The sequence below is a fragment of the Lissotriton vulgaris genome, chromosome 6 (genome assembly GCF_964263255.1).
Source record: "Lissotriton vulgaris chromosome 6, aLisVul1.2, whole genome shotgun sequence".
Taxonomy (NCBI): Eukaryota; Metazoa; Chordata; class Amphibia; order Caudata; family Salamandridae; genus Lissotriton; species Lissotriton vulgaris.
The window spans coordinates 1,504,569,033-1,504,593,811 of record NC_141694.1 but is presented as its reverse complement, the minus strand read 5'-3'; the positions used below and the strand labels follow the sequence as shown (position 1 = coordinate 1,504,593,811).

General features: G+C 46.0%; 1 protein-coding gene across 1 annotated transcript in view; it reads left to right on the top strand.

Moving 5' to 3' along the window:
- The window catches only part of NAPB (NSF attachment protein beta), a 236,860-nt gene that overhangs the window by 98,695 nt on the left and 113,386 nt on the right, over positions 1 to 24,779 (top strand). The window contains exons 3-6 of the mRNA XM_086927680.1: positions 920 to 1,036; positions 2,411 to 2,457; positions 2,593 to 2,670; positions 16,773 to 16,828. Of these exons, the coding sequence (XP_086783806.1) occupies positions 920 to 1,036; positions 2,411 to 2,457; positions 2,593 to 2,670; positions 16,773 to 16,828 (298 nt within the window). The remainder of the gene's footprint in view (positions 1 to 919; positions 1,037 to 2,410; positions 2,458 to 2,592; positions 2,671 to 16,772; positions 16,829 to 24,779) is intronic.

Here is a 24,779-nt window from a genome sequence, read left to right as displayed (position 1 = left end):
ATATTGTTTTGGGCCCGTTATTGAGGGTCATATAAGTGCCAAAAGATCACAAATTTATCTTGTGTATCCTCCCTGTGTTCATGACCTCGTTGTCCGTCTACACGAATGGGCGGCAACCCATAGCTTAGCCCCCTTTCATGCACCACACTTGGTCCTCCTCCTGCATCTGCCTGCAATTCTGTGGGTGTTAAGAAGTCAACACACCAATGAAAAGGGACTGGCAAAATCCAGATGAGGCTGACGAAAGACAAGGGCTACCCAAAGGTATTATCTGGGCTACAGTAGAACAGTAGGAAGAAGTCAGACTAAATTATATATAAACTGTTCAAGCAACTGCTGATCTGGTAGACTCAAGTCATACCACCAACTATCAAAAACATTTGTCCAAGACTGTCTTGTTGTATTGTATTTTTATTACTAATTCCAGATGATGAGCCGCAGCTGGGGTTCATCTTAACTTGGGAGTTGCAACTTTATAATTACACCGTGCTCAGTCATCGAAGCTGGCTTCAATTTGCCAAGCCGCTACTTGAATGCTCCTCACCCATTTCTGCCCAAAGACCATCTCACCTTCCCCGCTAGCTCGGCCCTTCAGGACTGCCAAAACAAAGGTTTAGTGCCCTCAATTATGAAAAATGGATTTACTGTATTCCACTACCGAGGAGATCAATGCTAATTGTGTAAATAGATTTACTTGCATGTAAACTAAATTATCAGAAGGCTGGATTCGTGATGGTGTGCCTAAACCACTTAATTTAACAATCTCTCATGCACTATCAAAATGACTTGTGTCTTTGAGTTTAGTGGCGCTTCAAAGAGTATAGTTGGATGTTTTAAATTTCTCGGGAGATAGTTGTATGTAATTATACAAATCGTTAAAATAACATATTGTAATGTATTATTTTCTTTTGTATGTTAGCTGCAGGGAACGCATTTTGCCAAGCTGCAAAAATACATATGCAACTGCAAAGCAAGCATGACGCAGCCACCAGCTTTGTAGATGCAGGAAACGCTTACAAAAAGGCAGACCCTCAAGGTAGGTCATTTGAAATACTTGTAGCATCACGCATGGATAGTACATCTTATTGTGTAGAGCATTTCTGAACGTCATGCTCATAGAAGTTAATGTTGTAGATTGCCTGCTGTGAAAAAGAAGCTAGTTTTGGACTGGATTGTTATGACCAACATTTCTTTACTTTTTTCAAACGTATACATGTTTTCAAGCATTCTTCACCTAGCACAAACCCAGTGCAACCATTTTATTTGCCATAAATATAAAACTGTGTGTGTGTTCTTATATTGGTGTACTGTTGTCTGAGCAAAGCACAATTTGGAATCTGACTCAGTCACCTCAATCAATGTCCATAAAATGCACAGTATTTTGTAGGATACACGTTGAGTTGCATCCCATTCAACCTTAGCAAAATTACTTGTTCTTCTTTAATGGATTCAAATAAAGGTACCAGTCAGGTCACTGGGAAAAGAAGTCAGTGAAAAGCATAAGAGGGGCAGATGAAGAAGAGTTTGCATTACACCGGAGTGTGGTTGGATTGGAGTGGTGTGTTGAAAGACAAACCGAGGAGGGAGTGGGCCTACTCCCCAGAGATGATATGATCAAAGAACATTAGTAATGAGGGCACAAAGTCAGACCTGTGCATAATAATGTTGTACACTCATTTTAAATTATCAAATTACCTTAAAAAAGAAATTAGCTACCCAAATGTATTCATTGTAATCCTCCTAAACCGCAGGTAACTAAATGTCAAGCGCCGTGGTGAATGGACTTGGGCCTTGGACTTGGGTCTTACAAACCCTTGTAATTAGTTGTGCCTAACAAATGACAATGGTCCTTTTCACCATTCAGTTTGCCTTTTAAATTTAGGACTGTTATAGCAAGGGGTCGATCTACTTAAATAGTGTACTGCTTTTGATGTCTCAGTAGCACAACCTTTCAGAGTGTAATTCCGAGTTCTGTATGTAACTTGCTGGTTGGAGGTTCATATTCCCACTTTCGTCCCAAACATTCGTCCGGTTGATAAATTGAATACTAATGAGTTGGGTATAAACCTGTTATTTAATTGTAGTGTGACTACAACTATCGGCCATCCTGAATCTTTTTTAAACAAGTTATTTTGTAAGCGGGACAGGGGTGCCCAGAAAGTACAATCATTTTAAATATTTTGCAGTGCTTTTTAGTGGATTCTTGATTCATGACTTGAAAATTTGTCAACCTCATTTTAATACATTTTGGATAATTTCCGATGTGTTGCATGTCAAAATCAGTCTTTGGATGGGTTTACACCGTTAATGATCTTGAGTTTAAAACTGATGAATTTACCAATAAGAGTACAAAGTGATGAAATGCGAACATAAAAACTTAATTATTTTTTCTTAAATGCATACGCAACAGAGGCCATCAACTGCCTAAACACAGCCATCGATATCTATACAGATATGGTAAGACGTTGTATTGTTACCACATTCAAGCATCTGCTAATGCCAATATTAAACATGATTTTACCTGACATTAAGCTCCTAAGAAATATTTTCCATTAATGCAAGCTTTGATTTTCAATCTGTGGCCTTTTACAGGGAAGGTTTACTATCGCTGCCAAACATCACATAACGATTGCAGAAATTTACGAAACAGAAATGGTGGATATTGAAAAGGTAAGTATTGTTTTTACTCAAAATCTCTGCTTTTTTATTTTTTAAACTGCTTTGAATACAACCCTCATATGTGATGGTAGCAGCAATTTCATGGAATGAGGTGCTGTTTCTTTGTTTTTGCACAATGATGCTCTGGCACCACTTATTGAAAATATTAATTCAGTAGTGAATGGAACAAGCCTCCACCAAATATTTTATATTTTGCATCCGCACTACATCGTGCAAGAGTGGGTACTGGTGAGAGCATGGCACACTGATCCTCTCTTCAGCTGCATTGTGGTTGGCCTCCTTTGTGTGGCTGAAATGAAGTAAAAACCTTACAAAACGCCCATAGTATCAGTTTAGGGCAAAGAGCTAGGTGGCAAGGTGTCTGTCTCCATGCTACTTGTTGACGTGTCACTCACTGTCCTCTCTAATGTGGGTAGTAATTGTACTGGCGGAGCCACACGGCCCGTCCACTCACGCACGCACGCACACAGCCCGGGGGCGGAGTAGCCCTCGGGTATAAATAAACGGGCGTGAGACCGCTCGTGGTCTTCGGCCCCTAACTGATAGCTAGTCTCTGTGTCTAATTGTGAAGTAGTTGTAGGTAGGCCCCACTCTGCGGCCTAGGTCACCCTTGCCCCTTGCAGGTATTACACTGGTGACGAGGCGGGTCCCTTGCCCACGACTCGCCCCCGCAGACGCGCCTACCGCGTCCCGCGGTGCCTCCTGAGCCGCGCTCGTGCTGCCTGCGCTGGAGCCTGCGGCCGGCGAAGTGATCCCTCGCGGGTGCCACCCCGCTTTGCTGTCTTACCCGGCCCTGCCTGAAGCCGGTGGGTGTTTCGCGCCTGTCGCAGCGCGCGAGGTGAGCCCCCCCCCCCACACCCCCCCCTCCAGGAGGGAGTACTGTATCGGCCATGGGCCCGTGCTGCAGCACCCCCGCCGTAGAGGCCCAACCCTGCCTTGCCGAGGTCCCAGCACTCTGGCCTGCTAGCGCGTGGGAGGGGAGACGCGTGTGGTGCAGATCGGGGGGACTGGTTCGGCCCTCACCGCACCCCTGCGGTTGCTCATGTATCTCGCGGAAGCGGGAAATTTGCCCTGCCAAAGCTCACGCGTCTCGCGGAGCTCCGTTTTTGGCCTTTCTAGAGGGTGAAGTACAACCAGAGGTGTACACATTGGCTGCCAAGGTCCCAGGTTGTCAGAAGAAGCTAGGCTGTGTACTACACAACGCAGAGCTGCACCAGCAGGAGGACGAGGGACAAGTGTCGCACCACCACAGCGAGTCCCCTAGTGCCACCATCGCTACTTCACTGCTAGTGTGCAGACTACGCGCCCAACATGAGCCAGCTAGCAACGGGAGGGGCAGCGGCCACGGGACCGGCCCAACGGGCTCCCACCTCACCACCCTTGCCGCCACAGAATGCTGGGCCAGTACAAGCAGGACCACCTCCTCAGGCCCCTGCTACCAACGTCCACCCGCCACACAGGGTCATGCCATGGCGGCCCAGATTCCGCAGTTTAGCGAACTATCGGAACCTACCACAGCGACCGCACGATGCCGCCTCTGGCTTGGACGCCTAGAACATTACTTTGTGGGCGTCAGGGAAACCGATAGTAAAGTCAAACACTCGCTCCTGATGTGTTATGGGGCCGATGAGCTCTATGAGCTGTTCGAGACACTGCCGAACAGAGGGGACGACAACGACTACGCGGCCGCAGTCACGGCCCTCAACCGCCATTTTGACCCCCGCGCCAACCCAGATTTTGAGTGGTTCAAGCTACGCCAAGCCCGCCAGGCGGAGGGCGAGTTGATCGACGTCTTCTATGCGAGGCTGCGCAAGCTAGCGACGTCCTGCGAGCTACCGGACAGGACACTGGAGATCAGAGCACAACTAATACAAGGATGTCGGTCTGTCCAAGTGCGCCGCCTAATCCTGCGGCAGCCACGTATCAGCCTGGACGAAATCCTCGTGCTGGCGAGGTCACATGAGCTCTCTAACGCGAGGGCGGAAGCGATGCAGGCCGCACTTGACAGACCAGTGGCGCCGGCGAAACACCTGTCGATTAAGGAAGAACACGTGGATGTGGTTCGGAGAAGGCCTCCTCTCTCTACTCAAAAAGCTCAACCAGCGGCAACCTCTCGATCCGCGTGCGGTAACTGTGGGATGGAGCATCCCCCGAACGGACGGTGCTTTGCACGTGGGAAGGCATGCTCCAACTGTGGCAAGATGAACCATTTCGTGAAAGTGTGCCGCAGCAGCCGCCGCGCCGGTCCTGCTGGAAGGAGCACTGCTCAAAGAGTACGTCAAATCTCTCTCGAGGACCCGGGGCCGTGCGGCGACACGCATCAGACAGCGTTCCGGCTGGAAGAGGATGAGGACGACGTCTTCTTCGTTTCCTTCGTTGGTCAGGATGGATCCAGGAAGAGGCCGCCGCCGATGTGTGAAGTCGAAATTGAGTGTTCCCCAGTGAAGGCACTGATAGACACAGGGGCGTCGGTGAATGTAATGGACAGCACGCAATACGAACAGTTGCACCCTCGCCCACCGCTCCTGCCCTCAAAAGCCAGATTCTACACATACGACAGTGATGAACCCCTGCCACTGCGTGGAGTGATCGATGTGACGGTGTCATGCAACGACCAAACAGTGAACACGACCTTTCACGTGACCGGGGGTAAACGGGGCATGCTGCTCAGCTGCCACACCGCGGAGGACCTTCAACTGGTATTCTTCGCCAACCAAGTCCACGAACGACACGCTGATGCCATGCTGAGAGACTTCCCGACGCTCTTCAGAGGCCTGGGCTGCCTCAAAGGAAAAGTATTTAAGCTACACATTGATCACACAGTGAGACCAACAGTACTGTGCCACCGGAGAGTGCCGTTCCACCTGCGGCCGCAGGTGGAAGAGGAGCTAAAGAAGCTCGAGAAATTGGGAGTGATCGAGAAGGTATCAGGACCCACCCCATTGGTGTTACCCCTTGTCGTGGCGCCCAAACCCAAACAACCTGACGCAATAAGACTGTGTGTAGAAATGCGCCTCCCAAACAAGGCAGTCAAAAGGGAACGTCATCTCACGCCCACTATGGACGATATAGTAGCTGATTTGAACGTGGCCAAATGGTTCTCTAAATTGGACTTAAACGCGGGTTACCACCAGCTGGAGCTCCATCCGGACAGCCGTAACATCACAACATTTTCAACACACGAAGCACAAACGTCTGAGCTTCGGCGTGTCCTCGGCCGCCGAAGTGTTCCAAAATGCAATCAGGGAGACGCTGTCAGGACTGCCCGGAGTCATCAATCTAAGTGATAATATTCTAGTCTTCTCCAAGACCCTAGAGGAGCACCATGGACACCTGAGAGCCGCACTTCAGCGCCTAGCAGACCACGGACTCACGTTGCACCGAGAAAAGTGTTCGTTCTACAACGAATCAGTCGAGTTCTTTGGTTACATCTTTTCTCGCAACGGACTGAGAGTGGACCCAAAGAAAGCTGAGGCCATCCGGTCAGCACCAAAGCCGATGTCCGCAACCGAGGTCCGCAGCTTCCTAGGGATGGCCACATATTGTGGCCGGTTTATCCCCAATCTGGCGTCCCTATCGGAACCCCTGCGCGCACTCACCAAGGCGGGACAGCCATGGACGTGGTCCGTGAAGGAGGACGACCCGTTTCGAGCCGTGAAGGAGGCCCTGATAGATGACAAGGTCATGGCGTACTTCAGGCCACATCGACAGACGGGGCTCGTTGTGGACGCCAGCCAGGTGGGGCTAGGGGCGGTCCTGTTACAGAAGACGGAAGATCACGTGTGGGTACCCACGGCATACGCCAGCCGGGCGCTGACGGCCACGGAAATGCGCTACGCACAGATTGAGAGAGAAGCCCTTGCCATAAAGTGGGCATGCCAATACTTTCACCTATACCTTTTCGGACATGAGTTCACGGTCGTGACAGACCACAAACCGCTGGTTCCGCTGTTCGCGGGGACGGCCAGACTTGCGCCACCCAGGATTGAAAGGTGGGCCGTCCAGCTTCAGACGTACAGGTTCGAAGTCATCTTCCGCCCCGGGGCGGACAACCCCGCGGATTTCCTCTCACGCCACCCAGAGCATTCTTCCAAAGCATTAGAACACCAGGACCTAGAGGAGGTGGAAGAGTTTGTCAGGATCCTGTCACAAGAAGCTTGCCCCAAGGCCCTCACGCTAGAAGAGATTGGAACAGCAACCAACCAGGATGAGTGTCTCGGAGGGTAAAACGCACCCTGGAGGACCGCAGCTGGAAACATTTCTTGGACGGAGCCAGCGCCCTCACGACAGAGGAGCAGACATTTCGCCAACAGATGTGGCGTGCGCAAAGTGAACTGAGCACGGGACCTCACGGATTGGTTTTGCGAGGGGCCACTATTGTCATACCCTCAAGCCTGCAGAGGGAGGTAGTACGTCTCACCCATCAAGGACATCAAGGCATAGCAAAGACAAAGGCCCGGCTGCGGGGAAGGGTGTGGTTCCCCAGCATTGACAGCGCGGTAGAGGAGGAGATCCGCAACTTCCACTCATGTGTCATCACAAGTCAGGAACCTGCGCCACATCCAGTCATCTCGGAAGACTCGTGTGACATTCCCTGGTCCAAGATAAGCATTGACTTTGGGTCATTCCCGGATGGACGCCAAGCCATGGTACTGATCGACTCATGCTCCCGGTTTCCAGTGGTGGGAGTGATCCCGTCCACCGCGTTCAGCCATGTCAAGCCAGCCCTGGATAGGGCGTTCGCAATGCTAGGCTTCCCGGATGAAGTAAGATCGGACAATGGACCGCCGTTTCAGGGCTCTGATTTCAAAGAATATTTAACCAGACGAGGTATACGTCATCGTAGGATCACACCACAGTGGCCTCAGGCCAATGGAGAGGTCGAGAGATTCATGAGGACAATGAACCGAGCTTTAAAGATCGGTGTGGAGAAGGGGGAAGTGGCTGAAGAATGTCTGTCGCAGTTTCTGAATACCTACAGACAGACACCACACTGTACCACCAAGTGCGCCCCAGCGCACGTCATGTTCAGGAGACCCCCACGAGACTGTGTGCCGGTGAGCCCAGCATGGCAGGCACCCGAATTAGATCACGAACGACACAGGACCGGAGACGACGCACGAATGAGAGAGCAAGCCGAACGAGAAGAGCCGGAGACCGGCCACTGGCCGTAGGCGATCGTGTGGTCCTCAAGACTCGCCACCACCAATGGAAGTATCAGACAACGTTTGAGCCCGAGATATGGGAGATTGTGACCATCCGCGGCACTATGGTGTCAGTGTCCCACGGATCAAGAATGGTGACACGAAACGTGTCATGGTTCAAGCGAGTGCCGATGAATGAAGCAACACAGGAACAGGTGTCGGAAGACATGGATATTGAAGGGGACCAGCCGGCTACCCCCGAGGCAGCCGCCAACCCTCGGGACAGAGAACCATCACCAGCCCGGGGAGGCGCAGGATCAAACATCATCCAGCCTGGTCCCGAGAGTGAAGCAGCAGAACCGGCGGGCGCACCCGAGGTCGAAGGGCAGCGAAGCCGGAGGTACAACCTACGACCAAACCCGACTCCCAGTCAGCGGCTCCAGGGCTATGCCTGGAGACAACGCACTGCGAAGAACTCTAAATAAGACTGGACTATTCATCTGTGAGTTTGGAGGGATGTACTGGCGGAGCCACACGGCCCGTCCACTCGCGCACACAAACAGCCCGGGGGCGGAGTAGCCCTCGGGTATAAATAAACGGACGAGAGACCGCTCGTGGTCTTCGGCCCCTAACTGATAGCTAGTCTCTGTGTCTAATTGTGAAGTATTTGTAGGTAGGCCCCACTCTGCGGTCTAGGTCACCCTTTCCCCTTGCAGGTATTAGAGTAATGACAGTAGAAGTGCCCAGGAGATTAGCCATCAGTAATGTAAGAGCTGCAGTGGCACCAGGACTCTAGATTGTGAGGGATCGTTGCACCTTAATTGTAACTGTTTTTAAAATGGGGCAAATGTAAACCTTTTCCTTTCTTACATTAGGGCCCATGTCACCCGTTGTGTCCCACCAGAGAGTGCACTGCCCAAGCAGACATTCACTTACTCCCTGAGTATGAGGCCCTTGCCAGTGTTGAAAGGTGTTTCACTGTTTTGAGAATACAGCCTTGATGACCTCCTAGTTTCTGATTTCATAATGTAAAGAGTGCTATGTTTATTATTGCATGTGTTGTTTACAGTACTGTTGAATATTGTGCGTTGCACTAGTACAGTCAAAGCCCCTTCCAAGGGGCTGCCATTTGGTGCACACAGTGACTGAGTTGTTCACCCTCCCAAGACCCACTTTTATCCATGTTCTTCACAGCCGGACTGCACTATCTGCCTGTGTGTAACGTCTCACGATGGACATTGCCCAAGTTGGGAAACTACATGTAAGCCGAAAAGTGGAATGTGGCTGTGATAAACCTATTTACTTACTCCCACTGTACTAGAAACAGGGTTGCTCTAGTGCCACGCAGGCCTAAGGGCTCACTGTTTCCTAGCTTGACAACAGGGTTATTTGGGGCACTCTGTAAGCATGGCCAATGTTTGGAATTAGGGAAAGGGAGAGATGCGTTTTTGTCTGTGTTCAGATATGAAGTGTGGGCAACTGGCATTGTGACTCTCGGGTCAGACTGAGTTTTAGAAATCTCGGCTCTCCTTCTCCATCAGACTTGCTGACCTCTAATGCCTTCTAATATAATGCCATAAGGTTGTCCAATGCTGAATGTGGGGAGTCCGGTACTGCTGCCAGCTGTGTGGTTTCTGTGAAAGTAGCATGCACTACTGATCTTGTGGAAGAAGCTTCTTGTTTCTGTCCATGCTTTTAATTTTCATGGCCTGAATTAGGTTTCCCTTGCTGTTTTTAATGCTGTACTAGTTGTGTATGTGATGGGAGCATTCTCCGATGCGGTTCAAACTGTACAGTTTTTTTTATCTGAGGAAACCATGAACACTTGATTTCATGCTGGTCCTTTACTTGTACGTAAGCATACATTGATGCTTCACTTTGGTTCTCTCTTTTCTGTCTGAGGAAGGTTCTAACTTCTACTGGGTTGTACCTGCCCTGATTGAGCGAGGAAACTGGTACTGCTGGGCTGCTGCCTGTCCTGAACCTGTTGGGGGTCTCTGTTATGCCTGCAATGTTGTTGTCCCATGCTATACCTGTATGGTGCATTCTGTCAAGGTTTGAAAAAGAAAACACTGTCTCTCTTTCATCCGATTATTGGATCCTGTGTACAGTCTCAAAGTTATATCGGATTTAAATGCCCGCTCCAGTGGTAAATGCCCAAACCGAATGTGAGGGCCTTTAAAAAGGGAGCAGACCTTTAATGGCTGTATAGTCCACTACGACATGCTATAAGACTATTAAAACATCCCATCCCATGAGGGCAGATTGACCTAATAAAAAAAACAAAGGCCTCCCTCAGAGACCACGGGGATTGAAACCCACCCTCATGCGTCCTTGAAGCCATTGTTTCACAGATGTTGCTGTGAATGCTCAACATTTGTCATCTGTGTGCAGGGTCACTCTTGTTAACTGGTAAACATTCACAGCAATAGGTGTGAAAGGAGGCTGAAGTCAGCCCCTGGTTCTCCCTGGGCTCAGCTAAATAGCTTCTCCACATTTACTAGAGCCAGGGAGACCTAGAAGTAGAGCATAATTCTTGTCTTCCTCCCTCGGATGCTCCAGTGACACTGTGCGCCATGGAAGGAGAAGGGGGGGCGGGGGGAGCTTCTGTGTGCTCTGCTGCACAGGCTCTACCTCCGTCTTTCCTTTGCCCAATCCATATATTATGAAGAGGCCGGAGAAAGACACAGGCAGAGACTGTATTAAGACATTGTAATGTTGATCGCAACGGGCCTGTACCAGGTTTTATAGGCCACTGCTACTCCATTGTCTTCAGTGGAGATCTCAGCATACTAATGTCTGGTATATATTTGTTAAATGGCCCCATAGCATTCGATCAGTCTGGATATTTTAGCCAGTTGCTTCTGTATTGTAGAATTAATTTAACTTTTCCCATTTTACATATGCAACTCTGAGCGTTTGGGGATGGATAATATCACATGTAATAATGGATTCTTTAATGATGCAGTTGGTGGTAATCGCATTAATGTCATCCATGTCACCCACCCTGAAGTGTAGTGAATGACAAAAGCGTGCCTGAAAATACTTCTTCCCTGCAGTTCTGGTGTTCTGTTTGAAAATCTCCTTGTGCTTTACTTCCTATTCTTCCTTTTTATGGTGAGTGTGTGCTGGAGGCACAGGCCAGTAGTCTCTGAGACTAAAGGCCTGATTACGACAACAGCGATCTGTTGGACCGCCGTAGTTGCAGTGACAGTCCGTGGATGGCCAGACTGTTGATCAGCCCGCCGTATTACAACTTTGGTGGTTGGACCACCTAAGGATTGCTGCAACCTCCAGTGGTGTAGTGGTTAGAGGCTGCAATATGCTGGTGGTACTGCTACAGTTTCCACACCGCCCTCCTTTTCATGGCGGTGGGGAAACTAGGGAGGCCCAGAACCGCTTGTCTCCTCTGTGCATGGGGGTGGATGCAGGGGGCACATGAGGTGCCCCTCTGTCTTTCTGTGCCCCCTGTTCCTACATGGGGAATAATGCATGAAGTGCCTGACATGGTGCATTTCTTCCTGTACAGGAACGTGCTGCAGTGCTCCCACGGCTGTGCCTTTCTAAGGCTCTCCTTTGGCAGCACAGGATTAAACTTGTAATCCGGTGGGTGGTCTGACAATTAATTTGTCGGTCTTTCTGCAGTATGTAGGAGTGGCGGCCTGCAGGAAGACTGCCAAACTCCTAATGAAGCCCTAAGACACTCAACATTTAACAGAATCTCAGTACATAAATAACATACCTTGACCTTTTGCTCATCAACTGGATTGAGCCTCATGTTTTCAGCATCAGCTAATCCAAAACACTCTATATTTTGATATTTAACTCGAAATTGCAACAGATAGTTTATTTTTGCACTCTTTAAGTCATACAAACCATTCGCTTGTAGTTTTATTATTATAGTTCGCCAAAAGATAGAACTTAAATAATAGCCACTTATTGGAGGACTTGGCGTCAAAAGGGGTTAGTTTGGATATATCCGCTATTCTCTCAGTCGAATTTCATACCTTTCTCATCACTAAGTCAATTATTTAGCTTACCTGCCTCATTCATCCACAAATACCTTTTACTTAAGGAAGCGGTAATGGCTACCTATACCCGGCTGTCTGATATACATACCACTCTTATTACTCCTAATTCTACCTCACAACTTCATAACTTATTAAAAACCACATCCAAGGCTTCCATCATATGCATGTATATTCATAGTACCGACCCTATTAGACCAAAATCCAAGGTAGAAGAGTTGTGGGAACATGATTTTGCTATTTCTTGGCCAGTGTCCTTATGGAATAATATATGGGTAAAAATTTGTAAATCACCCAGAGCAGCCAATATGAGGCAGACATTGTTTTTTCTATATAATAGACTTGTTTTTACAACGCATGACTTAATCAAAAAATTTGCTACAACACCAGATGTTTTTTGGACATGATCCTCCCCGAATGCAGATTTGTTTCACATGTTTGCTTGTCCTATTGTACATCATTTTTGGAAACCAGTATGGTCCCAAATTAACTTGATTTTCAGAACAAACATTTCTATCTCTTTTACACATGTTTTTCTGGGAAGCCTTTCCTCTTGTTGGGAAAATGTTACACTTAATGTTAAAATCATTGATTTGTTGATATCAGTTGCATTCCAGCAAATTACAGCTAATTGGAAAGACTTTTCAAACATTTCTTTTAGAGCATGGTGGTACAATATCTGCCATAATCACAGGCTAGATACTTCCTTTGTTTATCCTATACACATGACAGCGAAACGTCTAGATTTATGGTTACCGGTAACTATGTACCTTGATGTTTGTGCCAGTCGTTCTTTTCAGCAGCAGCCCAGGCAACAAGAAGTTTCAAAACCTCCTTGATTACCCTAAACGTTCTTGACTTCTTTAGTATTTTCCTTTTTTTTCATGATTGCGGTATGTTATTTTACTTGTTTCACTTTTAGGCCCAATTCATACAATATTATTGAAGTAATGTCTTGACTGATTCTTTCTTTACGATATGTATTAATGTTTTGTACTTTGTATTGACACCCCCACTTTTATCAATAAAACTTCTTTAAACTTAAATAATAGCCACTGGAATTGAGCTGATTCTCTTTGGCGTTCGAAGCAGATGTGTGTAAGGTGTAATTTTGCCATATTTGGATAATGTGCCCATGGTGTTCTTGTTTTGTACTTCTGGGATATGGTACTAAATATTCTTATGTTCAAACATTTTCTGTTGGAGCTGAATGAATACTTTGAAAATAGCTTGTTTTTGTTAGTGTTTGTCCTGACTTTGAGTGCCTAAAGAAAAAGATCTTTAGGAAAGTTATTGGAGAATTGAAGGAAAAGGAAACCATATCAGGATAATGCTCTGTATTTGAGACACGTACCTGGTCCACAGATGCAGCATACGTTTTGAAAATTGAATTGCAGCTGGATACTGGCCATTAGCAACAGAGTGGTAGATTTGGTGAAAAAGTTTAAGATAATTATGAACTTTGCTTGCACTTATTCTTGATATGTACATTGTATGTAGTACTATTTGGATGTTAAATTGATCTATTTTGATCAATCAAGACTGATGCTGTTGAAAATAATCGGGTCTTTCCAGAAAATCTGCTTTTACTTTAAAGTAATTTTTAAGGCTGGTCATGCAGTGGCACTCTCATTAAAGCAGCTCAATTCACCTTGAAAGTAATTGTGTTGCATGTTCTCCTTGTGCCTGGTCATGAGTTTATTTACTTGTGCACTATAGTAGAGTAAATGAGTTTAACGTATCAGTGTTTTGCTAGTGTAGTAAGCATGTGCTATAAACTATAGAATGTTATTGTATTTAATTTAGTGAGAAATTTTAGCTGTGTCTCTGGAGATGTGGTCTAGGTTGGTTGGCATTTAATTTAATTTGTGTAGCCGTTAAAAATCGTTACGGATAATTAAGAACAATCAACACCGTAACTGAATTCAGACAAATTATATTCCTACAAATGGTCCATTCTGACAGAGGTTAAAACCATGTTGGGCACAAATAAAATAGTAACATGTTTTATTCTGAACTATAGCAACTAACAACAGCTGTCATACATACTCTTCCAACTTATGAAAAACCTTTTTTTAAGAAAGTCAAGGAGTTTGAACGTGATAAATGTAAAGACCCACTCAAACAAAAAACGAGTTTCCTGTGAACATATGAATAGTACTGGAATCGATAAGTGGTTTAAAAGTAAATTGCGTATTAAATTAACAAACTAAGACATAAACATAGCAAGAGAGGAAGTCTTTGTTCTCATGCCATCATATTCTACAGTTTCTGCTACATAGATCAAATTATGACAAGGGCCCTCCGAATTCTCTTCTTAGAACAAAAAAAATAATGGAAGCCACACAAATGAATACAATGCTGACTTAGAGGGACTAGACAATAAATATCAGTGTGGGGTTAGCAACGGTGTAACTATTACAAACATATTTAGAAATTTCTTGTACTTAAAATAGTTTCTTCTTGGCATGATATGTTTTGAACCACTCCGTATGTATTTTAAAAAAATATATATTAAAATCTTACATTTCCTATCTGAGTGGTAATCTAAAATGTAGTAGCGGTTCTTTAAAATCACTCCAAAAAAACCTAATGACTGTTATTACTGAGACCTTTACTTGGCCTTGCTAGCTAAAAAGGTTAACTGGGATAAGCTAAATTCAAGGTGAGGATTAGACTAAGAAAGCAAAACAGGAAGGCCAAATATTATTACCCAAGCATCACAAACTGGTGTACCATATTGTTTATTCGAAGTACTCAGTGTATCCAGTTGTACTGTACAGTATTTACGGGCTCAGCTTTGCTACACATTGAGATTAGTTTGATGAAAATAACAAAGATCTCGTTGATCAACTTAAGAAATGCATAATTTTGGGATACAAACATATTAGATGTTTATTCAGGTTCATTTCTGAATGGTCCTGCATACTTAAAAATAGTGATATTAACTTGTTTGCTGAATTTTCACTTCTCCCCGGGGGCAAATATATTTCAGAGAATGGGAACTCTTAACCACTTTATGGTTTAAACTCAAGTGTGAAAGTGTTAACACTGCTATGCCATAACTTCAGCAAATTTTTCTTTAACACCAGAAGTATGTCAAATAAAGAATCCGCAAAGTTGCAACAAAGCCATATTTAATGCTGAGAGTAGGTCTGAATTTTCTGAATGATTGACTTTGAGTACAGTTTTTTTTACCTGAACCTAGATGTGAAATTTATAATTCAGTTAAATGGAAATAAGTTTAAACATCAGGAGCCCTGTTTTGGTCGGAATATCAACTGTATCAAAAGCTACCACTTAATCTGTATAACATGCAGATTGTTTACATTTATATGGCCTTTTTTGTAACTGTATGTGATGGACAATAAAAACATAATATCAATTTTTGCATAGTCCTTCCTAAAACCTGTATTGAGCCAATGTAAATGTCTACTCACATAAGCTCAAGTCTGTATGCGTTAAATAAGAGTTTTGTGAGAATTTAGCGTCACTATTTAATAGTGTTATCTTCTAAAAAATATATATATATATCTTTATTTGACCATATGTGACCATGAAAAAAAAACAATACAGGAACGTTAAGTAGTCATAAAACAAATATAAAAAAACTCCATCGTCCACCTCATAGTTACTTGACATTAAAAGCGACAACAAAATAACCATAAAACACAATAACTAACGCCCAGTGAGTTAAAAAACTACAGCGCATAAATCCATTAAAAACAGTTTGCATGTAAAGTGCAATATGAATCCACCTAATAATAGTGTTATCTTCTAAATTGGATGACTAATCAAGCCTAGAAATCAATGTTGAATTTCAAATTGTTCAAGAAAATTTCATTCAGACCAGGTGCCTGAGATGCCCTAGAACACTTAATAGTACTTCATACCTTCTGCATAGTGACACAAATATCTATTGAGAATGGAGAAGGTAGGTTTAATTTTATCAGTCAGATTTTAAACATATCTATAATGTTATAGTACAGAAGTGAGATGTGTTCTGAGTCTCTACACAATTTATTAATTTGCCAGAACTTCTTGTTAGTCTTCTGTGTCATATATAAGAAATGCAGAAGTTCACGGTGGACTCATTTCAGAAAGCAGTGAAAGATAAATGGATGCATAAGTAATCCAACATGTAACTAATACTTGCAAATAATAATCCAATTACTGCACACTTACTTCAAGGAAACATGTGTCTTATGCAGTACATTACCCTTGGTTTCTTGTGGCATATTGAGTGGCCTTTTTATTTCATTATTATTCTGTATCATAACTTTAGGTAAAATCCGACATCATGTTTCAGAACTTTATTTAGATCAGCACACTGCTGTTTTTTACTGTTGGCATTTATCTATAAGGCCTTAATTATTTACAAGACCTTGGGCCTCAAGAAATGTGTGTGACCCCCTCTTACTGTAATGTGAAATCGGTTTCTTATTGTATGAAAAGTTTATCACACCAACGATTTACCAGTAATTGGGCAGTTCCAATTTTTTTGTGTTATTTAACATATTCAGTTTATTGCCCTAGGGTTTGACTGCTTGTTCTCTGAGCTTTTTTTGTCAGCCAGATTGTTTACATAATTAAGTGGCAAGTAGGCAGTTCAAGCATTAAATATTTAAGCATACTCTTTTTGATCATATGAATTTTTTCATAGTCACTGTTCCTTCGACCGCTCTAATTTTAGAAAAATAGAAGCAAATGTCATGCCGTTTTACACAAAACAACTGTGGCAGATGGTTGCGTACCATGCAAGACATATATTCAAAATTACGTACCAATTGAAAATGAAATACTATTTTCAACCTATAATTGGTATCAACTATCAGGTTCATAAGTAACTAGTGATCTAAATAAGCTAAGACTTTATTTCAATTGAATGACAACTTATTTATGGTTTGTCCTTTCTTATTAGGCTATTGCACATTATGAACAGTCAGCAGATTACTACAAAGGAGAAGAATCTAATAGGTAAGTGAGCATCATGCAAATATTAGACTCGTACACCAGATGTCTAGATTAAATTGGTTATCAATGTTTTTGCGGTCAAAAGTATGTTTATTAGCATTTTATCACTCACTAGCAGCCCTTCTCGACGTTGTCCGTGGATGAAATGTAATGTGTGTAATGTTTGTAATAGTAAATCCCAATTTATTGTAAGATTTCAAGGTATACAACATTTTTGGTTTCATTTGAATGTGGACGTAGTGACAGCGTGCTTGCAAAGGCTGGGCGTGTGTTATTCACGCTTGTAGTCTGACTGCTTTGAGGCCTCGACTGATCCCCGAACTAAATTTAAATCGTGAACTGTGTTTTATCATCTGGTATGCTGCCTCGCTTCTGCCTCCGCCGGTACCGTGGAGCAATTTGTTAATGCGTGAGTATTTTTTGCATAAGGCAGACGCACAGAAAGGCTTCTTGTAAAGCTTTGTCTTAGTTGCAAATGTTCTCTCCACCATATAGCAGTAATGCCGCCTGAATGGCAAGGGCTGTGAATGCGGCACAGCTTGTTGTTTGGAGACGCCCCTGTCGGAAGGTGCCAAAGCGAGTACTGTGACTGTTAGCAGTAATGGAGCGTGAATGGCTTTCCGAGTGAATGCTGTGCTTGTGAAAGCCGTGCCCCTTTTGTTTTTTTTTTAGTCCAGCCCCCTCTGACAAGGCTGACGTCCACAAAGGAGTAATTTTTTTTTGTTTGAACTTTGTGCCGCACTATAGATCAGTAATGCCGGCTGAATGGCAAGGGCCGTGAATGCGGCGCACCTTGGTGTTTGTAGACGGCCCTGTCACAACGTGCCATAGAGAGTACTTTGAGTGTTAGCAGTAATGGAGTGGTAATGGGCACGCACAGTGCATGCCGCGCTAGCAATTTTGGGCCAGGCCCCTCTGACAACGCTCACGCCCATCGCTGACAGCACAATGCCAACGTGGAGCGTGAATGGTTGTGCCGCGGTAGTGAAATCTGCGCCCTTTTTTTTTTTTATTTGGGCCAGACCCCTCTGACAACGCTGCATGCCCACAAAGGACTAATGTGAAGTGTACTTTGACACGCCCATCGCTGACAGCACAACGCCAACGCCCACAAGGGACTATTTTACCCCTAAGGTTCTTTGACATTTCTAATGTATATGGTGGCCAGCTGTATAGTCTATGTCCATCTGCTGCAACTCCCCTTTGCAATGCTGTATTGGGTGTTGTGATTGGTGCTGTACTTCTTGAGCTTACCCGCCTCAAAGGTTTCAGCTCTCTTTATAATAGTAGTATAGATTACAAAGCAAACTGGCAAATGGTACAAAAAGTGATGCACAGCACTAGCTGTGTACCCCCTGCCGTATCCCAGGCAACCTAAAGGAGTAAGCACAGTGTCTCTAAGAACAAGGGCAGAGAGTGGGTCCGCATTGCAGTAAAACATGCCATTCGTCCATCTTTCTATTGCGACAGTGTTAACCCAAAACCTTCCAACAGGGAAGGTGCCCTCCATAGGAAGAAAGTCTAAACAAATGACTTCTAGGAATTAGGAAGAACAAAGAACTCCCCCCTAACCACCCCACTCAATCCAGTACTGGTGGCGGCTACCCTAGTGCAGCTAAGTTTCAAGTCATGGTATCTTCGAGTAGGTTAAAAATGAAAAAGATACATATCGGATATGACTGATGCAGTGCAAACGGCTGATGGTAATCCCTTTGTAAGGAAGGCCACCAGTGGCCCCCATCTATTTTAGTTCTAATAATCATTCCTGAATATATCGGCTATCCGTTCTAGGCACAATAGTTTCCAAAGTCTAGAATGCCATAACGACATTCGGGGCCTCCTTCTTCCAGGCGGCTGCTATTACCACTTTCGCAGCCCCAATGTAGGTCCACATAATGGCCTTATCAGCCTTAGTTTGATGATTGAGCGAAGGGTCGCAAAGACCGAGGAGAATGTCTGCCATGGAGGTCGGAATAGGGTTCCCTAGCATATCTTTGATTTGTGCGAGGATTTCTTCCCAGAAGGGTCGTATAACTGGACAGTCCCGCCAGATATGTTGAAAATCGCCTAGTAGCCCACAGCCACTCCCACACATATCAGATGACCCAGGAAATATCTTTTTGATCTTGGTAGGGTATAGATACCAGTCCATCATCGTTTTTAGATGGACCTCTTTTAGTCCTATGGAATGGTTGAATTTTGTGAAATCTTACCACCGCCCTCCCATTCTCTATCCTGAATGTCACGTTGTAAGATACCCTCTCAAATGTGCATGTATCGAGGCCTCGGGGTGTGTATAGAGGTGGGAAGATAGTTATACAGATAAGTACCACTCCTTTCTACAGTTTGAACTTATTTTTTAAATTTCGTACGGGTGCGAGTGTGAATGTGAGGTGTAAGTGCCCAATGTTTCAATTGAAGCTAGTGATAATATTCAGCAGGCCCCACTCATGGTCCCTTTTGAGGATATCGTAATTACGGAAGAGGTGTGTCAGCGCTCTGCAGCCCCCCTCCCTCCACTGGTCAAAGGGCCCTTCCTGTAAGGGCCGGAGGGAAGGCTGGGTTAAAGTGGATTGGCGTATAAGGTGACGGAAATGTGGTCCACTGGTTGTTACGCGATAAAGAGTCCCACACTTTTAGGGTCATTCAAGTAGGCGTGCTGATATAGGCATTCTCCTGTCTTCCCTCTTGGATCTCCAAATGAGGTCCCAAATCGTCCTCCCTGCCACCGCCCTGTCCATATGAAGCCAGTGCTTCTCCGACTCCCTCTTGGCCCATTCTGTCACCACATGTAGCTGAGCTGCCTTATAATGAAGGCCAAAGTCCGGGAGGCCCGCCCCTCCCTCCCCCGTGGCCTCCTCAATATTGAGAAGGAAAACCGCGGTCATCCTCCCTGCCAAAAGAACAGCAGAACCATAGATTTTAATTGAGGGAGAAAATCCTTGTCATGCTCAACAGGGAGAGCCTGAAAAAGGTACAAGAGTTTAGGAAGCACTGTAATTTTAACCGCATGAATGCGGCCAAGCCAGGAGATAAAAAGCGGCTTCCATCGTGTAAGATCCGCCTGGAGTTTCAAGAGAGAGGGTGGAAAGTTAGCTCTGTATAGCTCCTCTGCCCGGTGCGTCAATTGAACTCCCAGATATTGGAGAGGCCGTGAAGTCCATTGTAGTTGAGTGCAGGTTCGGAGTTCCTCAAATTCAGCAACAGGGATTGTGAGGTTAAGAATGCAGGATTTGTCTATATTCACCTTGAAGCCCGCCACCGCTTCAAAGAGTGTGAGTTCTGTTTGCAGCGCGGGAAGAGAGGTGGCCGGTTCTGTGAGTGACAAGAGCACAACGTCTGCGAAAAGTGATATCTTATGCATTTTCCCACAAAAAGGGATGCCCTTTATCTCTGGTGCGGCGTGGATGGCAAAGGCCAGCGGCTCTATACTGAGGGCGAACAAGAGGGGTGACAAAGGGCACCCCTGGCGGGTACCCCTAGTGAAGAGAAAGGGAGCCGACAAAATCCCATTTAACTGCACTCTCGGGCGAGGTTGGACATAGTTAGCCCGTACCCTATTAATAAATTTATCTGTAAATCCAAAGGATGTGTGTATAGTAAAAAGAAAAGCCCAATCCACCCTATCGAATGCCTTCTCTACATCTAACCCCACCAGTACTGCTGGTATCTGTTTCTTATTAGCTTTTTCGATTAGGTGGATGATACATCTGGTGTTCCCATGAGTCTGGCTGCCTTTAATAAATCCAAACTGGTCTGGGTGGATGAAAATTGGCAGGAGGTCATTCAGTCGGGCCGCGAGGATTGATGCATACAATTTTGCATCCAAATTGAGAAGGGCGGTACGAATCGCAAATCTGTGGATTCTTCCCTGGTTTCAGAATAACTGTGATGACAGCTTCCGCCATTGAGGGAGTAACCGTACCTGCCATTGCATTAATAAGGTGGGTAGGAGGTCAGAAGCCAAAGTTTTGTAAAATTGGACTGTATATCCGTCGGGACCTGGGGCTCTCTGTGGTTTGAGGGATTTGATGGCTAGAGCCACCTACCCGGCCGTTATGGGAACCGTAAGCCTAGCATTCCAGTCTTGGGGGACCTGGGGGAGTTGTAGTGCCCGCAAATAGATACTTTGTACCTCTAAGTCCCGTGGTTCCCCTGCATACAGGTGTCCGTAAAAGGCACAAAAAATATTAGCTTTCTCTGCATCTTTTTTTTTTTTTTAAACAAATGTTATTGGCATTTGTTACTCAGCAGTGCACTTACATATTATTGCCTAGTCTTGTGACTCCCTCCTGGCTCTTCAGAATGTCCTGCCCTTCCGGGCATCCGGTTCCTCCTTCACGTCTCCTCTTACTCTGTGGCTGCCTGCTGCATTATGCATGCTAACTACAAATGATTCCATCCATAATAACACTCAAACAGTCCCCCTTCAACAATCCCGCCCGCCACCCCCCTCCCCTGCTGCTGTCGACGAACCTGCCAAGACGCCCCTCACTGTATACATGTTCTGGGTCTCACTTGCTTCCGTCTGAGGCTTTCTCTGCATCTTTATAAGTTAGTTCCCCCTGCACATCCAGTATGCCGCCTATATATTCCAACGCTTGCCTGTCTTTCAACTGTCAAACGAAATGTCTACCTATCTTGTTTCCTTGTGAATAGGAAAGTTGACGGAGTTTCAGGAGAGTATACTCCGCCGGATTATTATATATTGCCCTAAGCTTCCCCCTCAATTCCGTGAGCGTGAGAAGGGTACTCTGGTGGGTTTGTTTTTATGGGCCGTTTCCGCTGAGACAGTTTTACTTCTAGATCTACTTGTTCTTTGGTCCGTTGTTTGTTCAACTCGGAGTTAAGAGCAATACAGCGGCCTCTAAAAACCCCCTTGAAGGCGTCTCAGTTATTGAACACAGCGGTGGCTTCGGCCACATTCCTGGTGGAGAAATCTGTGATTGTATCCCTTAGTTCCGTACAGAGTACCCTATTGCTCGTGAGTGAAGTTGGAAAATGCCATTTGGGAGATGTGGATGCTAAGTTGCCCAATGACAGACAGATCGAAACGAGAGAGTGGTCGGACTCGGAGAGCAGGAAAATCTTGGCCTCCCGGAGAGCTCCCAGTAAGGTTTAGCTAATGAATATGTAGTTGAGCCTAGTGTATGTGCGGTGCACATGTGAATAAAAGGTATAGTCCTGTGTCTGGGGGTAGAGGGTCCGCCAATCGCCTCTAAGGATCATGTCATGTATTTGTGGTTTAGCCTCTGTGGAGAAGACACCAGGGTGTGTGTGTGCTATTGAGGTCTGCCTGCTATGTTAAGTTAAAATCCCCCAGTAAGAGTGTCGGTCCCTCCGCAAAGTCCTGAATCTTCCTCAAGAGCATTTGAAGAAAAACTGCCTGGCCTGTGTTAGGTGCATAAGCTGAAAAGAATGTCCAAAGTCTACCCTTTAGAACGCCTTTGACCATTACTAAATGTCCCTCCTTGTCTGATTTGGTATCAGTGGGTTGAAATTTCATAGATGTGTAAAAAAAGATTGCGGTCCACTGGTGTTTCGTGAGTGCAGATGCTCTGTATATTAAGGGGTAGCTTTTATGATGGAGGTGGGTCTCTTCCGCTCGGGGCAGATGTGACTGCTGCAGAGCTGTTATATCTAGGTGGTGATCAGAGATATATTTCCAGACCTTTTTCCTTTTTTGAGGCGAGTTGAGGCCTTTTACATTCCAGGAGCTTACTGTGATTACCATCGGTTACATGTCGCCACTCCCCGCCTTCTCAAGGACCTATGCATCAGTCCCCGTTCCCTGGAGCAGAGTTCCCACATGAGAACAAGCAAGAGTGTACCTGCAGTGTATAACCCAACTCCATCAAAGTGCATCTATATGAAGAATCATTACAAAGCCGCCACTAGTCTCCCTTCCCCTCACCTCAACAAACCCAGAACCCCAAACCCCCAAACGTAACAGTAAGAACTGTCCTAAATGTCAGATCGGTGCTAAGACTACGACCGTGGGTTAAAGAACCATGTGTGTGGGCGGAGGGACAAGAGGACCGAGGTCCTGGCTCGCTCCCCCTCCGGACATGCTAAAGGTGTTTTGGCCACCCCACATGTTCAGTCTGGCGTAGTTGCCCGGGCTAAATGTTCAAGTCTCCCCACGGGTATGAGAGGAGCATCATGAGTTTGTGTCTCTGTAACAAGCCATGTGGCACGGTGTAGTAGAGGTCTCGCTATCCCACAGCTTTGGGCCCTAATGGGCCCCATTCTCGTCCAAAGATCAACTGGATGTTGGCATGTGTCAACGTTTAAGTCTAATAGATCCAACCTACAGTTGTAAAGTCCCCAAAGATGGTGCAGAGCAAACAAGTGCATCGCTAACATGAGGCTTGAGGCCCCCCTCTCAACGGCAGAAGCTCTGTGGCTGAGTTAGAGTCCTCTCTCCCAGCTCGCCTCCCAGATACTAAGTGCAGCTGATGTGTTGGGAAACTTCAAGTTATTTGTGGTTTCCTCGAGAGCTTGTGGACCACTGCGATTTGGGGGATCTGGCATTCTGCGTTTCTCTTGGTTTGCCCTGTGAATATTCAGTGGCGTCTACTGGGATACCCAGCAGGTCCAACGCCTCCTGCAGATCCACCACATGTCTTTGTTTATTGTGGTACTCAAAGCTTAAGCCCAAGGGATAGGTCCATCAATATCTGACCTTATCTTCGCCTAACTTGGAGGTGATGGGCAAAATTTGTTGCTGTCTAGCCAACATTGCAGGCGCCAAACCTTGGAAGATGGTGCAGGAATGGTCCTGGAAGTATATTGTGCCTTTCTTTCAGGCCGCAAAAAATACAGCTTCTTTCTCTATGTAGGAATTGAATTTCGCAAGAACATCCCTTGGTCTTTGTCGTCCTCCCGTCATTAGGTTTCTGCCCCGGTGCACTCTCTCGAGCTTGATCTTGAGTGTCTGGGGGGCTGAGGATCTCCGCAAAGAGGCCCTTCAGGAAAGCCTCTAAGTCCAGCCCTTCCGCCCCCTCCTTGAGGTTGCTGATCCGCATGTCATCCCGTTGGGCTCTGTTTTCCAAGTCTTCTGCTTTTGACTGGGGTTGGCGAAGCTGGTCCTGGAGGGGGAGTACACTGTCATGCACCTCAGCGGTGCGCTTATCCGTTTCCTGGGTATGCGTTTCCAGGTCGATCACTCTAGTGCCCACTGAGTCCCCATCACATTGGAGATCTGCCATCCGTGTGGTGAGATCGGACTTTAGCTGATCGATGGAGGTTTGGATGTCTTGACTCAGTTCTCTACGCAATTCCGCTTTAAAATCTCGTAATGAGGACATCAAATCTTCCTTGATGAGGGCCATATCGGACGTCTCCCTGTCATGATCCGAAGTCCATTGTTTGGCTGCTGGCGGGAAAAAGCTTGAGACCTTATCTGTCGCTCTAGCTATCGGCGGCATAAGGACTGACTCCGCCTGTTCTCTTCTGGCTTGGCGCGGAAAGGTTTAAACAATAGACCCTAATGGTACCGTGACTTGGGGAAGCTCTGCAGTCGCAATTAACCAGGTTCTGCTCCACAGTGGTCACCCTATAGTGGCTATCTGTAGTGAAACCAATAGGGAGCAGACCGTGAATCACGTGCGTGGAGCCTCATCACCGGCTCAGTACAGCGGAGGATGGCTGAGATGAGGCGTGCCCTGGTGCAAGTGAGCAGCCCAGGCGTATTCCAAGTGAGGCCAGTAAAAGCTCAGGGAAACGGGTGCCAGGGCTTCCCATAGGAAGGACGACAGGTAGGTCAGTATTCAAAGCCTGCAGTGCTCCCTGTGGCAGTTTGATTCCCTGCCCGGCCTCCAGTTGTCTCCTCTGTGAGCAGTAGAGGAGTCCCAGGTGTCCACTTCTGAGGCCTAGGGGTAGAGTATCTGCTGCACCTTATTGTCAGGGTCGACTCTGATTACTTGCAGCGATCGTCATATGAGGAAAATGC